This window comes from Ranitomeya imitator, chromosome 5 (genome assembly GCF_032444005.1).
Source record: "Ranitomeya imitator isolate aRanImi1 chromosome 5, aRanImi1.pri, whole genome shotgun sequence".
NCBI lineage: Eukaryota > Metazoa > Chordata > Amphibia > Anura > Dendrobatidae > Ranitomeya > Ranitomeya imitator.
In genome coordinates, this window is record NC_091286.1 from 599,869,457 (window position 1) to 599,885,098 (window position 15,642).

At 39.5% G+C, this 15,642-nt stretch overlaps 1 protein-coding gene across 3 annotated transcripts in view; it reads left to right on the plus strand.

Moving 5' to 3' along the window:
- Positions 1-15,642, plus strand: part of LOC138638573 (ephrin type-A receptor 3-like) — a 523,615-nt gene that overhangs the window by 347,835 nt on the left and 160,138 nt on the right. For all 3 annotated transcript variants that reach the window (XM_069727971.1, XM_069727970.1, XM_069727969.1), the window contains one exon: positions 8,865-8,932. In XM_069727971.1, coding sequence (XP_069584072.1) covers positions 8,865-8,932 — 68 coding nt within the window. The remainder of the gene's footprint in view (positions 1-8,864; positions 8,933-15,642) is intronic.

A 15,642-nucleotide genomic window follows, 5' to 3' on the forward strand; every position in this document is an offset into this window, starting at 1 on the left:
ACCATGGTATTACTGTGCTCAATTGGCCTGCCAACTCTCCTGACCTGAACCCCATAGAGAATCTGTGGGATATTGTGAAGAGAAAGTTGAGAAACGCAAGACCCAACACTCTGGATGAGCTTAAGGCCGCTATTGAAGCATCCTGGGCCTCCATAACATCTCAGCAGTGTCACAGGCTGATTGCCTCCATGCCACGCCGCATTGAAGCAGTCATTTCTGCCAAAGGATTCCCGACCAAGTATTGAGTGCATAACTGAACATTATTATTTGTTGTTTTTTTTGTTTGTTATTAAAAAACACTTTTATTTGATTGGATGGGTGAAATATGCTAATTTATTGAGACAGGTTTTTTGGGTTATCAGGAGTTGTATGCCAAAATCATCAGTATTAAAACAATAAAAGACCTGACAAATTTCAGTTGGTGGATAATGAATCTATAATATATGAAAGTTTAATTGTAATCATTACATTATGGTAAATAATGAAATTTAACACTATATGCTAATTTTTTGAGAAGGACCTGTATATATGTGTGTGTCAGGAACAGACATATCATTGGTGCAACATATGTAGCCGTATATCACCTTCAAATCTGCAAGCAGGATCTGTCACAAACATATGATGGTCTTGAACATCGGCCCTTTTCTGTCTATGTCCACCAGTACTATATGTATATATACTGTTATGTAGAGAGAGAATATATAAAGATGTTTTAGGTTTTATTACTAGCAATTTATCACCCATATTTGCTTGCGTACATATCTACGTTGTGGACGTGTCCTCCTTTCTGCCTCCTCTCCATTTCTGCTTCCTTTGGATTTGTTAACGTTTTGCGGATTGTTTCTGGGTAGAGAAGCAGCAGGGAAGTACACACTTGTGATTGCAATCATCTGCTTCCTATTTCCAACAGTGATGGTCAGATAAGAGTAGACTGTGAGTACAGAGATCCGGTAATAGACCCCCACCGCAGGATGTTAACCGCTGAAGTAGTCTTGAGAGCACCGGAGTTCGGACCTCCTGTGCATATATCAATGGTTATTGAACGCTTTGACAACTAAACTCTACAGCTCAGTTTTCTTTACAAAATGTTTACACAGACATGTACAGTATTTCTATAGTAAATATGCATATTATGATATTCTACATATTCTTATATATTTGAGATGGCATAACAAGCTTTGAAAATTGGATAAGAAGTGGCTCCAGAGCAAGGATCCTTATTGAATTCGGATAACTTCAAGGAAGATTGCACGTGGATGAAATACCTTGACACCCCAAAAGAACGGTCTCTGTTACGTCTAAATGTTGAAAGAAAAAAATTAGCACACAGATGCTTCTTTCCTTTAAAAAATCTTAGCTTTTCTTCCACTATTAATCACGTGTCCCAAAAGCAACAACAGTCCAATGCTAGACACTTTTACCAATAAGTCAACAAGCTCTGTCCATAACATTATGAAGTTCGGTCACAGGATATAAAAATATTGCAGCTGAATAATTAAAAATATATGTTTTATTGAATTAATACATAAAAAGGTAGAACGTGTTAAAAAGACAGGGCTATAGGCCTCCAACAAAGGAGACACAGACATTATATAAAAAATCCTTGTTAATCAAATAAACATATGCATTCAAAATACCAAAGTCATGATTATCAAAGTGCAAGTGTAATAGTAATCAAAGGAACATGCATTCCTGCTTAGAGGCTATGTTGTGCCAAAATAACACAGCATTATATTCAAAGTGCAAGTGCAAGAGCTATCATAGAAAGAATGTATTCCTGCCAATAGGTAATTTGTGAATAAGTCCCACTTGGATAACTGATCCAGGGTAGCCCAAGTCAGATTCCAAATAATCAAAGGCATATATTTAATAAGCCCATGTGCCAACCAAGGGGAATAACTCATACTGCCCCTCCCCACCCCACCCAAATATAAAGATAGGGGTGGCAAGGCACAATATCCAGTATTCTCCTTGGTGGAACCTGGGCTTTGGTAATATACCTTTCATTATTATTTTTAACATGTTCTCTATTTTATGTATTGTTCAATATAATATATATTTTTAATTATTCATATGGAATCTCGTTATATCCTGCAACAGAGTTACATATCATTACAGATAGTGTTTGTTGACCTTTCTTCTACTGTGTAGATTCCCAATTGTCACTGTTATATCTATGAATACCTTTAGAATGAATAGATTCATGGGTATATCAGGGGAAGTGAATGCGGCACCAATGGTATTGTGACTCCACTCAACTGTCGAGAAGTGTCCATGATCAGCAAGTATCTCGAGCCTGTCATATTCCAATAAATAGGACACTTGCATGATATCTGGCTATCATGAACCCATTCGATAGGTGTGTGGGGTCGTCTGAGGTTGATACCTGCCAATCGGGCACATGGGGTGAAAATATCATCAGCACCACTCACTTTCTATGCGATGCATAACCCCTTTTTTACTTTTCGGCTCAGTCCAAATTGAATCTTCCCAGAGGCTTTTCAAACCATCTTAAAAATGTCTTCAAAATTACATAAAAGATGCTTCATATTCATTTTAACATTAATCCAAATCCTTGTTCATATGTTCATTTTTTCAACATTTTTATTCATCTTCATGTTTCCAAAAAGTCTGAAGAGAAAAAAAGAAAACGCATCTTACTTTGAGGTGGCGTCCTCCTGGATTCCGTTCCAAATTTGACACATTCTAAATAAAAAAAGTTGCAAAATATGATTCAGGATAATAAAGACTCCTCAAAAAAATCCCCTCAAAGGAGCATTTCCTCAAGCAAATTCCATGTGAACATAGCTCTACAATCCTTAATCAGGGGTGCAGTTTCTGATCAGCACATACAGGGTCTGTAGAAGAGTACCGTAGTTATTATTGACCAGTAAATGGGCAACAGGGAAAATCTCTATCAATTCTGGAGCCAATTTTGCACCAAATAACTTCCATATTTGTCTTACCACAGTAGCTATAAGTTCTAGATGCTTTCTGTGACTCTCTCAACACAGGGCGTAATTTATATAGGAAATAGAAGTGGATTTGCAAAGAGGGGTGTAATTCCAGTGCAGGATCATGTTCCAAAATGCTTGATGTTGGCACAAAGTAGGCCAACCATTTGCTGGTGTAAAGTTAGATAGAAACTGCTAAAGATGCAACAAATTTGTTGTTCGGCATAAATTTGGAGCGACTTCAGGTTGTTGAGTCCAAAAATTAATCGGGATTACTAAATCTGCTTTAGGTGTACAATAAATATAATTGCTGCACAACTAATCTTAAAATTTGTGGTGGTCTCAGGCATCAGATGTCAGGACGTCTGTGGTTCCAATCCAGGAAAGAAGCATACCCCTTGGTTTGACCTTGACGGTAAATTCGTGGGCCGGTGTATAATGTATTTTCTTACATTTCGAGGAAAAAATGATACAGAAATTGAAGGCGATTAAGACAGAGAGAGCATATTGCTAGTGACAGGAAGAGAAGAAGAAAATATACGAGATTAATGGGCAATTGATACGCGGCTTAAACGTTCGAGTTCCACCACTTGCGCGGTGTGTGTGATATCAGCACGGGATGAATAATTTAGGAAAGGCTCAGAATGCTCCAGAATTATGCCGCATTACACAGGGATTTGGAGAGGTGTACATTTCAGAAACAATTAACCAGATCCATGTGCGGAGGGAAGAGATTTCTGCAGCTCTTGACATAACGCAAGAGGGGCAGGAGGATGATTTACCACTGTGTAAATACAGCATGTTAACACTATCCCCCGGGGAGACAGGCCTCGCTTTTATCACCTTATCAGCTATAGAATATCCATTTAGGAGTAATGCGATCTGTGGTGTAAAATTGTAGGCCATGTATTACTGTAAGTGTCATACTGGTTAGTGGCATCTGGGGACAAAAAGGACACAAGTTCCAGAGGCACTGCTATTAAAGTGCACACTTCTTAAAGGCTTTAGTTTAACATTTGACTGGGTTTAATGGGGCAACTGGGAGATAGTGGAAGGGTTTAGAAATCTGTTTCACATTAATATACTATATATGGGGTTTTACTCAAACCTGGACCTGGTGACTCACAGATATGCAACGTTAATATTATTTACGCTCATGAGACTCGCCCAAAACTCCCAAATCACTTTTTTTGATTTACAAAGCCTTCTGTGATCAATACACAGGGCAGGTGCTGCCTAATTGTTCATAAAGCTCCCCTGTTAAATTCCATTTTTGTTCTAGCAGAGGTGGCAAAGTTGAGCTTGTAATTCGAAGCAAGAAATCATGATATTCCAATGTTTGTGTGTTTTGAACTATTGCAAATTTTGGGGGGGAGTTAGCAAATCTTCAATTCTTTCAAGAGGAATTGAAGAATCAAACAAAGCCCATTGAAATGAGTGGGATTTACTTGTTAATGCAGAGATGAGTCAGGTTTTCCAAAGAAAATTTGAAAGAAGAGAGGGTTTTCGTAGCCTTTTTACACTATAAGGCTGCCGTCACACTAGCAGTATTTGGACAGTATTTTACATCAGTATTTATAAGTGGAACAATTAGAGGAAAAGTATAATAGAAACATATGCACCACTTCTGCATTTATCACCCACTCCTGGTTTTGGCTTACAAATACTGATGTAAAATACTGACCAAATACTGCTAGTGTGACGGCAGCCTAAGGGTTGAAATGCAACTTCACTTTTTTATTTAGTTATCTTCCAAGAGTTGCAAAGTGAGTTATAAATCTTTGTCATGTCTGTCCTTACCTTATTTTGCTTAATTCTCTCCCAAACACTATGCCATACCATTTTCAATGATCACTTCATGCGCTTTTGCAGCTGCTTTTAACTGCTGCTCAAAAAGATCAGTACACTATATTCAAACAAGTACATGATTTTTCCTGTCTGAGTCTCTCTGCTCCTGCTACTCAGTACGATTCCTGTACTTAAGACACTTTGAATACAGTGTATAGATCTTTGATGAGCAGTAGTTGAAAGCAGCTTCTAAAGGCGTGTGAACTGGTCATTGAAGTGGCATAATAGTTAGAAAAGAAGGAAGCAAAATAAGGCAATGGAGTATGTTACAAAAATTAATAACTTTACAATGCATGGAAGATAACAAAATAAAAAAAAAATAGTTTGGTTAATCTTTAAATAAAAATTGTCATGTAAAGAATGCTATTAACTAGCAGATATTGTGTTATTCTGTAGGTTAATAGCATTCTGAAAATGACTGGAGCCTGCACAGGGAGTCCCACTGCTGGGAAGAAATGAACTTTAATCCTCCTGGCAGGCTCAGGCGTTCAATCATAGATCAAACATGATCTCAGCATTCCGGTGGCAAACGGAAGCATCGCGCAGGGAGCGTGCTCCCTTTGTGCTTCCCTGGGACCCTCAGAACAATGAGATGTGATCGCGTTGTTAAAAGCGTCTCATCCTGTCTCCTTCCTTCAGGCCCCCGGATCCAAGATGGCCGCAAGGTCCTTCTGGGTCCTGCAGGGAGGCGACTTGTCAGTGCCTGCTGAGAGCAGGCGCCGGCAAGCCTCCAGCACTGCCTGTCAGATCGCTGATCTGATACAGTGCTCTGCAAAGTGTCAGATCAGCGATCTGACTTTATATAGTGATGTCCCACCCTGTTACAATGTAATAAAGTAAAAATAATTATATATTTAAAAAAAATTCCTATATAAATATTGTTCCAATAAATACATTTCTTTATGTAAATAAAAAAAGCAATAAAATTACACATATTTAGTATCGCCGCGTCTGTAACAACCCGACCTATAAAATTGTCCCACTAGTTAACCCCTTTAGTAAACACCGTAAAAAAAATAAAAAATTTGTAATAACACAATGCTTTAACATCATACCGCCAAACAAAAAGTGGAATAACACACCATCAAAAAGACAGATATAGATAAACAGGGTACAGCTGAAAACATAATGTTGTCCCACAAAAAATGAGCTACCATACAGCATCATCAGCCAAAAAATAAAAAAGTTATAGCCCTCAGAATAATGCGATGCAAAAATTATTATTTTAAAAATAATTATGTTTTATATAAAATATTTTTTATTGTATAAAAGCGCCAAAACATTATTATATAAATTATAAACACAAAATTATATAAATTAAGTATCACTGTAATTGTATTAACCCAAAGAATAAAACTGCTTTATCAATTTTACCAATGGCGGAACGGTATAAACGCCCCCAAATGAAATTCATGAATTGCTGTTTTTTGTTCATTCTGCCTAACAAAAATCAGAATAAAAAGCGATCAAAAAAGACAAGTGCCCGAAAATGGTACCAATAAAAAAGTCAACTCGTCCCGCAAAAAAGAAGACCTCACATGACTCTGTAGACCAAAATATGGAAAAATTATAGCTCTCAAAAAGTGGAAAAGCAAAAATAGCTTTTTGCAATAAAAAGCGTCTTTTAGTGTGTTACAGCTGCCAAATATAAAAACCCGCTATAAAATAACGCTCTAAATAGTAACTCAAAGCCCCCTTTATCGCTGCCTTAGTTAGGGAAAAATAATAAAATAAAAGAATTTATTTCCATTTTCCCATTAGGGTTAGGGTTGGGGCTAAAGTTAGGGATAGGGTTGCGGCTAGGTTGGGATTAGAGTTAGGGGTGTGTTAAGGTTAGGGATGTGGTTAGGGGTGTGTTGGGGTTAGGGTTGTGGTTAGAATTGGGTGTGTTTCCACTGTTTAGGCACATCAGAGGTTCTGCAAACGCAACATGACGTCCAATCTCAATTCCATCCAATTCTGCGTTGAAAAAGTTAAATGGTGCTCCCTCCTATCCGAGCTCTGCTGTGCACCCAAATAGTGGTTTGTGAAAATAAAAACTTGGGGGCTAAAATATCATTTTTGTGGAAAAAAAATATTTTTTTTATTTTCACAGCTCTGCGCTATAAACTTTAGTGAAACACTTGGGGGTTCAAAGTTCTCACAACACATCTAGATAAGTTCCTTGGGGGGTCTAGTTTCCAATATGGGGTCACTTGTGGTTTTTCTTTTACTGTTTAGGTACATCAGGGGCTCTGCAAATGCAGCGTGACACCCGCAGACCATTCCATCAAAGTATGCATTCCAAAACAGCACTTCTTCCCTTCTGAGCCTTGATGTGTGCCCAAACAGTAGTTTTCTCCCACATATGGGGTATCAGCGTACTCAGTACAAATTGGACAGCAACTTTTGGGATCCAATTTCTCCGGTTACCCTTGGGAAAATACAAAACTCGGGGCTAAAAATCATTTTTGTGGAAAAAAAAGATTTTTTATTTTCACAGCTCTGAGTTATAAACTTTAGTGAAACACTTTGGGGTTGAAAGTGCACACCACACATCTAGATAAGTTCCTTAGGTGGTCTAGTTTCCAAAATGGGATCACTTGAGGGGGTTTCCACTGTTTAGGCACATCAGGGGCTCTCCAAACCCGACATGGCGCCTGATCTCAATTCCAGCCAATTCTGCGTTGAAAAAGTCAAATGGTGCTCCTTCCCTTCCGAGCTCTGCCATGCGCCCAGTGGTTTACCCCCACATATGGGGTATCGGTGTACTCAGGACAAATTGTGCAACAACTTTTGGGGTCCAATTTCTCCTGCTACCCTTGGGAAAATAAAAAATTGGGGCAAAAAGATCATTTTTGTGAAAAAAATATGATTTTTTATTTTTGCGGCTCTACATTATAAACTTCTGTGAAGCACTTGGGGGTTCAAAGTGCTCATCACACATCTAGATAAGTTCCTTAGGGGGTCTACTTTCCAAAATGGTGTCACTTGTGGGCGTTTCCACTGTTTCGTCACATCAGGGGCTCTCCAAACGCGACATGGCGTACTATCTCAATTCCAGCCAATTTTGCATTGAAAAGTCAAATGGCGCTCCTTCCCTTCCGAACTCTGCCATGTGCCCAAACACCGATGCCCCACATATGGGGCATCGGTGTACTCAGGACAAATTGTACAGCAACTTTTGGGGTCCAATATCTCTTGTTATCCTTGGTAAAATAAAACACATTGGATCTGAAGTAATTTTTTTATGTTCATTTTTTTACACATTCCAAAAATTCCTGTGAAGCACCTGAAGGGTTAATAAACTTCTTAAATGTGGTTTTGAGCACCTTGAGGGTACAGGTTTTAGAATGATTTAACTTTTTGGTATTTTCTATCATATAGACCCCTCAAAGTGACTTCAAATGTGATGTGGTCCCTAAAAAAAAATGGTGTTGTAAAAATGAGAAATCGCTGGTCAAGTTTTAACCCTTATGTCTCCCTAAAAAAAAAATTTGGTTCCAACTTTGTACTGATGTAAAGTCGACATGTGGGAAATGTTACTTATTAAGAGTTTTGTGTAACATGTCTCTGTGATTTAAGGGCATGAAAACTCAAAGTTGGAAAATTGCGAAATTTTCAAAATTTTCACCAAATTTCCGTTTAATTCAGTAATAAACGCAGGTAATATCAAAGAATTTTTACCACTATCATGAAGTACAATATGTCACGAGAAAACAATGTCAGAATCACTGGGATCCGTTGAAGCGTTCCAGAGTTATAACCTCATAAAGGGACAGTGGTCAGAATTGTAAAAATTGACCCGGTCAGTAACGTGCAAACCACCCTTGGGTGTAAAGGGGCTATGTAATGAGCAGTGACTTAAGCAGCGGCAGCTGTACCTATGATTGAAAGCCAGAGGCTGCCAGGAGGATTAAAGATCATGTCTTCCCAGCAGCGGGCTCTCTGTACTGCCGATAGGCATGTTACACTCTGATATATACAACATAATTCTAATTTGAAAACATTATCAAATTTGGAACCGTTGGTAAAAACTGGTAAAAATTGGTAAATGTATGTATATCTCTTTGTGTTTTATAGGCACTGTGGTTATATAAGAGCAAAGCAAGACCCAGACGAAGATAAGATGCACTTCCAACATGGAAGAGGTAAGAGCTGGGTCTTCACTGACTCCACTTGGTCACTCTAGATATACTCTGCCCTCAGCTGAGAGGTGTGATAACTACAAATGGGTGTTGTATTCAAGGACTGTAAGGACTCTTGGCCAGTGCTCTCCATTGTGCTGTAGAGATGTGATGTTGGGAAAGTCTGTTAGGTTCCATGATGCATTAGGTCAAATTTTTCCATGTTTTGGGACTTGCTACATGTCGAGAGCTTTCGTGTGAGCTACAGTGTAGAAAAATGAGTTTACGAATAAAATATAGTAGGCATATTATTTTCCTCTCATTACCATGGACAGAGGCGGTGCTGTGGACTTTCGTGAAAAAGTTCAATAAACTGTGTATAAAATCTTGGAATTTTTTGACATCTAACATTGTAGATACTGTATTGTAGCTCTTAGGTGTGATGATATGAATATGATGTATGACCACATGTGTTCTAGTGAATTGTTTACCACGTCTGTACATCACCAGCTTGTGGAAAGACCTCCCGCTATATTATTTTTCTTTTTTATGTAAATTTTTTTTTATTAATCATGTGTATTTTTAAGATTTCATATGTACATAGCTAATGTATCCATTATCATTATGGATTTGTAATAACATTTCTATGAATATACATATAATATTGATGTAGAAGATCGGATACAGGGACCATGAATGTAATTTTTTTGTACATGTCCTTTCCTTTGACTACATGTCGATGACACTGCTCGTTGGTCGGATCCATTTTTTAAATAGCCATTTGGATACAAAATATCGCTGTATGAACTGTATGTTTCTGATGTTGTACAGTAATTGTGAATGACATTAAAATACAAGGTCAAAGAGCGAGGACTGTTGTAGTCTGTTATTGCACTGCTATGTGTCTGGAGAGTGTTTACCGATGGTGGTCAGGTAATGTAGAGTCCAGTTTTCCTCTTTGTGAAGGCTCCTTTAAATGGTTGGTCACCACTACCCACCCTTCCGACTTTCTTCCTGCTTGGTGGGTAGGTGCTACTGATTGAGTGAGAGCTCGGGCCAGCAACATGGTTGACGTATGAGGCACACATTCCCTCTGCAGCATTGGAAGCAAAGTGTGACTCAAGCTGATCAGGATCAGTTATAAATGAGCTCCAGCGATCCCGACCAGCCTCAGTGCTGTGCTTCCAATCTCAATAAGAAATAGCTTGTAAGCACTGCGCATGTTCCCCTTGGTACCAAGCAGTAAACAATGAAAAGAAAGTAATATTTTGACAACAGTTGCAATTTTTAATAACAATTGATTTACAAAGTTGATAGTTTTTGCCAGTACTATACAAATAAGATGGTGACAAATACCCTTTAACCTCTTATATATACTATTTTATGAGTCCCAAGGACATGGTAAAAGAAACTACCTTTTTTCTTAAGTTACCAAGTTTAAAAAATAAAAAAAAAAGAATAGATACTTACATAAAAATGTGTATGAAGATAAGGATAGTTTGTGAATTTACATTCTTGACACTTAAAGGAGTTGTCCAGGGACCCAAAGTTTGGGAATCTCTTGCAAATAGGAATAGGATGGACTTACTGATTTATTTTATTTAGGAAAAAAATAGAAAGAATATCCACACAAACACAGGGAGAATGAGAATATCCACACAAACACAGGGAGAATGAGAATATCCACACAAACACAGGGAGAATGAGAATATCCACACAGACACAGGGAGAAGGAGAATATCCACACAAACACAGGGAGAATGAGAATATCCACACAAACACAGGGAGAATGAGAATATCCACACAAACACAGGGAGACACAGAGAGAATGAGAATATCCACACAAACATAGGGAGAATGAGAATATCCACACAAACATAGGGAGAATGAGAATATCCACACAAACACAGGGAGAATGAGAATATTCACACAAACACAGAGAGAATGAGAATATCCACACAAACACAGGGAGAATTAGAATATCCACACAAACACAGGGAGACACAGAGAGAATGAGAATATCCACACAAACATAGGGAGAATGAGAATATCCACACAAACACAGGGAGAAGGAGAATATCCACACAAACACAGAGAGAATGAGAATATCCACACAAACATAGGGAGAATGAGAATATCCACACAAACACAGAGAGAATGAGAATATCCACACAAACATAGGGAGAATGAGAATATCCACACAAACACAGGGAGACACAGAGAGAATGAGAATATCCACACAAACATAGGGAGAATGAGAATATCCACACAAACACAGGGAGAAGGAGAATATCCACACAAACACAGAGAGAATGAGAATATCCACACAAACATAGGGAGAATGAGAATATCCACACAAACACAGAGAGAATGAGAATATCCACACAAACATAGGGAGAATGAGAATATCCACACAAACACAGGGAGAATGAGAATATCCACACAGACACAGAGAGAATGAGAATATCCACACAAACATAGGGAGAATGAGAATATCCACACAAACACAGAGAGAATGAGAATATCCACACAAACACAGGGAGAATGAGAATATCCACACAAACACAGGGAGAATGAGAATATCCACACAAACACAGAGAGAATGAGAATATCCACACAAACATAGGGAGAATGAGAATATCCACACAAACACAGAGAGAATGAGAATATCCACACAAACACAGGGAGAATGAGAATATCCACACAAACACAGGGAGAATGAGAATATCCACACAAACACAGGGAGAATGAGAATATCCACACAGACACAGGGAGAATGAGAATATCCACACAAACACAGAGAGAATGAGAATATCCACACAAACATAGGGAGAATGAGAATATCCACACAAACACAGGGAGAATGAGAATATCCACACAGACACAGGGAGAATGAGAATATCCACACAAACACAGGGAGAATGAGAATATCCACACAAACACAGGGAGAATGAGAATATCCACACAAACACAGGGAGAATGAGAATATCCACAGAAACACAGGGAGAATGAGAATATCCACACAAACACAGGGGGAATGAGAATATCCACACAAACACAGGGAGAATGAGAATACCCACACAAACACAGAGAGAATGAGAATATCCACACAAACACAGGGAGAATGAGAATACCAACACAAACACAGGGAGAATGAGAATATCCACACAGACACAGGGAGCATGAGAATATCCACACAAACACAGGGAGAATGAGAATACCAACACAAACACAGGGGGAATGAGAATATCCACACAGACACAGGGAGCATGAGAATATCCACACAAACACAGGGAGAATGAGAATATCCACACAAACACAGGGGGAATGAGAATATCCACACAAACACAGGGAGAATGAGAATACCCACACAGACACAGGGAGAATGAGAATACCCACACAAACACAGGGAGAATGAGAATATCCACACAAACACAAGGAGAATGAGAATATCCACACAAACACAGGGAGAATGAGAATACCCACACAAACACAGGGAGAAGGAAAATATCCACACAAACACAGGGAGAATGAGAATATCCACACAAACACAGGGAGAATGAGAATATCCACACAAACACAGGGAGAATGAGAATATCCACACAAACACAGGGAGAATGAGAATATCCACAGAAACACAGAGAGAATGAGAATATCCACACAGACACAGGGAGAAGGAGAATATCCACACAAACACAGGGAGAATGAGAATACCCACACAGACACAGGGAGAATGAGAATATCCACACAAACACAGGGAGAATGAGAATATCCACACAAACACAGGGAGAATGAGAATATCCACACAAACACAGGGGGAATGAGAATATCCACACAAACACAGGGAGAATGAGAATATCCACACAGACACAGGGAGAATGAGAATATCCACACAAACACAGGGAGAATGAGAATATCCACACAAACACAGGGAGAATGAGAATACCCACACAAACACAGGGAGAAGGAGAATATCCACACAAACACAGGGGGAATGAGAATATCCACACAAACACAGGGAGAATGAGAATACCCACACAAACACAGGGAGAAGGAGAATATCCACACAAACACAGGGAGAATGAGAATATCCACACAGACACAGGGAGAATGAGAATACCCACACAAACACAGGGAGAATGAGAATACCCACACAAACAAAGGGAGAAGGAGAATATCCACACAAACACAGGGAGAATGAGAATACCCACACAAACACAGGGAGAATGAGAATACCCACACAAACACAGGGAGAAGGAGAATATCCACAGAAACACAGGGAGAATGAGAATACCCACAAAGACACAGGGAGAAGGAGAATATCCACACAAACACAGGGAGAATGAGAATATCCACACAAACACAGGGAGAATGAGAATATCCACACAAACACAGGGAGAATGAGAATATCCACACAGACACAGGGAGAAGGAGAATATCCACACAGACACAGGGAGAATGAGAATACCCACACAAACACAGGGAGAATGAGAATATCCACACAAACACAGAGAGAATGAGAATATCCACACAGACACAGGGAGAAGGAGAATATCCACACAAACACAGGGGGAATGAGAATATCCACACAAACACAGGGAGAATGAGAATATCCACACAGACACAGGGAGAATGAGAATATCCACACAGACACAGGGAGAATGAGAATATCCACACAAACACAGGGAGAATGAGAATATCCACACAAACACAGGGAGAATGAGAATATCCACACAAACACAGGGAGAATGAGAATACCCACACAAACACAGGGAGAATGAGAATATCCACACAAACACAGGGAGAATGAGAATATCCACACAAACACAGGGAGAATGAGAATATCCACACAAACACAGGGAGAATGTGAATATCCACACAAACACAGGGAGAATGAGAATATCCACACAAACACAGGGAGAATGAGAATATCCACACAGACACAGGGAGAATGAGAATACACACACAAACACAGGGAGAATGAGAATACCCACACAAACACAGGGAGAATGAGAATATCCACACAAACACAGGGGGAATGAGAATATCCACACAAACACAGGGAGAATGAGAATACCCACACAAACACAGGGAGAAGGAGAATATCCACACAAACACAGGGAGAATGAGAATATCCACACAGACACAGGGAGAATGAGAATACCCACACAAACACAGGGAGAATGAGAATACCCACACAAACACAGGGAGAAGGAGAATATCCACACAAACACAGGGAGAATGAGAATACCCACACAAACACAGGGAGAATGAGAATACCCACACAAACACAGGGAGAAGGAGAATATCCACAGAAACACAGGGAGAATGAGAATACCCACACAGACACAGGGAGAAGGAGAATATCCACACAAACACAGGGAGAATGAGAATATCCACACAAACACAGGGAGAATGAGAATATCCACACAGACACAGGGAGAAGGAGAATATCCACACAAACACAGGGAGAATGAGAATATCCACACAAACACAGGGAGAATGAGAATATCCACACAGACACAGGGAGAATGAGAATACCCACACAAACACAGGGGGAATGAGAATATCCACACAAACACAGAGAGAATGAGAATATCCACACAAACACAGGGAGAATGAGAATATCCACACAGACACAGGGAGAAGGAGAATATCCACACAAACACAGGGAGAATGAGAATATCCACACAAACACAGGGAGAATGAGAATATCCACACAGACACAGGGAGAATGAGAATACCCACACAAACACAGGGGGAATGAGAATATCCACACAAACACAGAGAGAATGAGAATATCCACACAGACACAGGGAGAAGGAGAATATCCACACAAACACAGGGGGAATGAGAATATCCACACAAACACAGGGAGAATGAGAATATCCACACAGACACAGGGAGAATGAGAATATCCACACAAACACAGGGAGAATGAGAATATCCACACAAACACAGGGAGAATGAGAATATCCACACAAACACAGGGAGAATGAGAATACCCACACAAACACAGGGAGAATGAGAATATCCACACAAACACAGGGAGAATGAGAATATCCACACAAACACAGGGAGAATGAGAATATCCACACAAACACAGGGAGAATGAGAATATCCACACAGACACAGGGAGAATGAGAATATCCACACAAACACAGGGAGAATGAGAATATCCACACAAACACAGGGAGAAGGAGAATATCCACACAAACACAGGGAGAATGAGAATATCCACACAAACACAGGGAGAATGAGAATATCCACACAAACACAGGGAGAATGAGAATACCCACACAAACATAGGGAGAATGAGAATATCCACACAAACACAGGGAGAATGAGAATATCCACACAAACACAGGGAGAATGAGAATATCCACAAAGACACAGGGAGAATGAGAATATCCACGCAAACACAGAGAGAATGAGAATATCCACACAAACACAGGGAGAATGAGAATACCCACACAAACACAGGGAGAATGAGAATATCCACACAAACACAGGGAGAATGAGAATATCCACACAAACACAGGGAGAATGAGAATATCCACACAAACACAGGGAGAATGAGAATATCCACACAGACACAGGGAGAATGAGAATATCCACACAAACACAGGGAGAATGAGAATATCCACACAAACACAGGGAGAATGAGAATATCCACACAAACACAGGGAGAATGAGAATATCCACACAGACACAGGGAGAATGAGAATATCCAC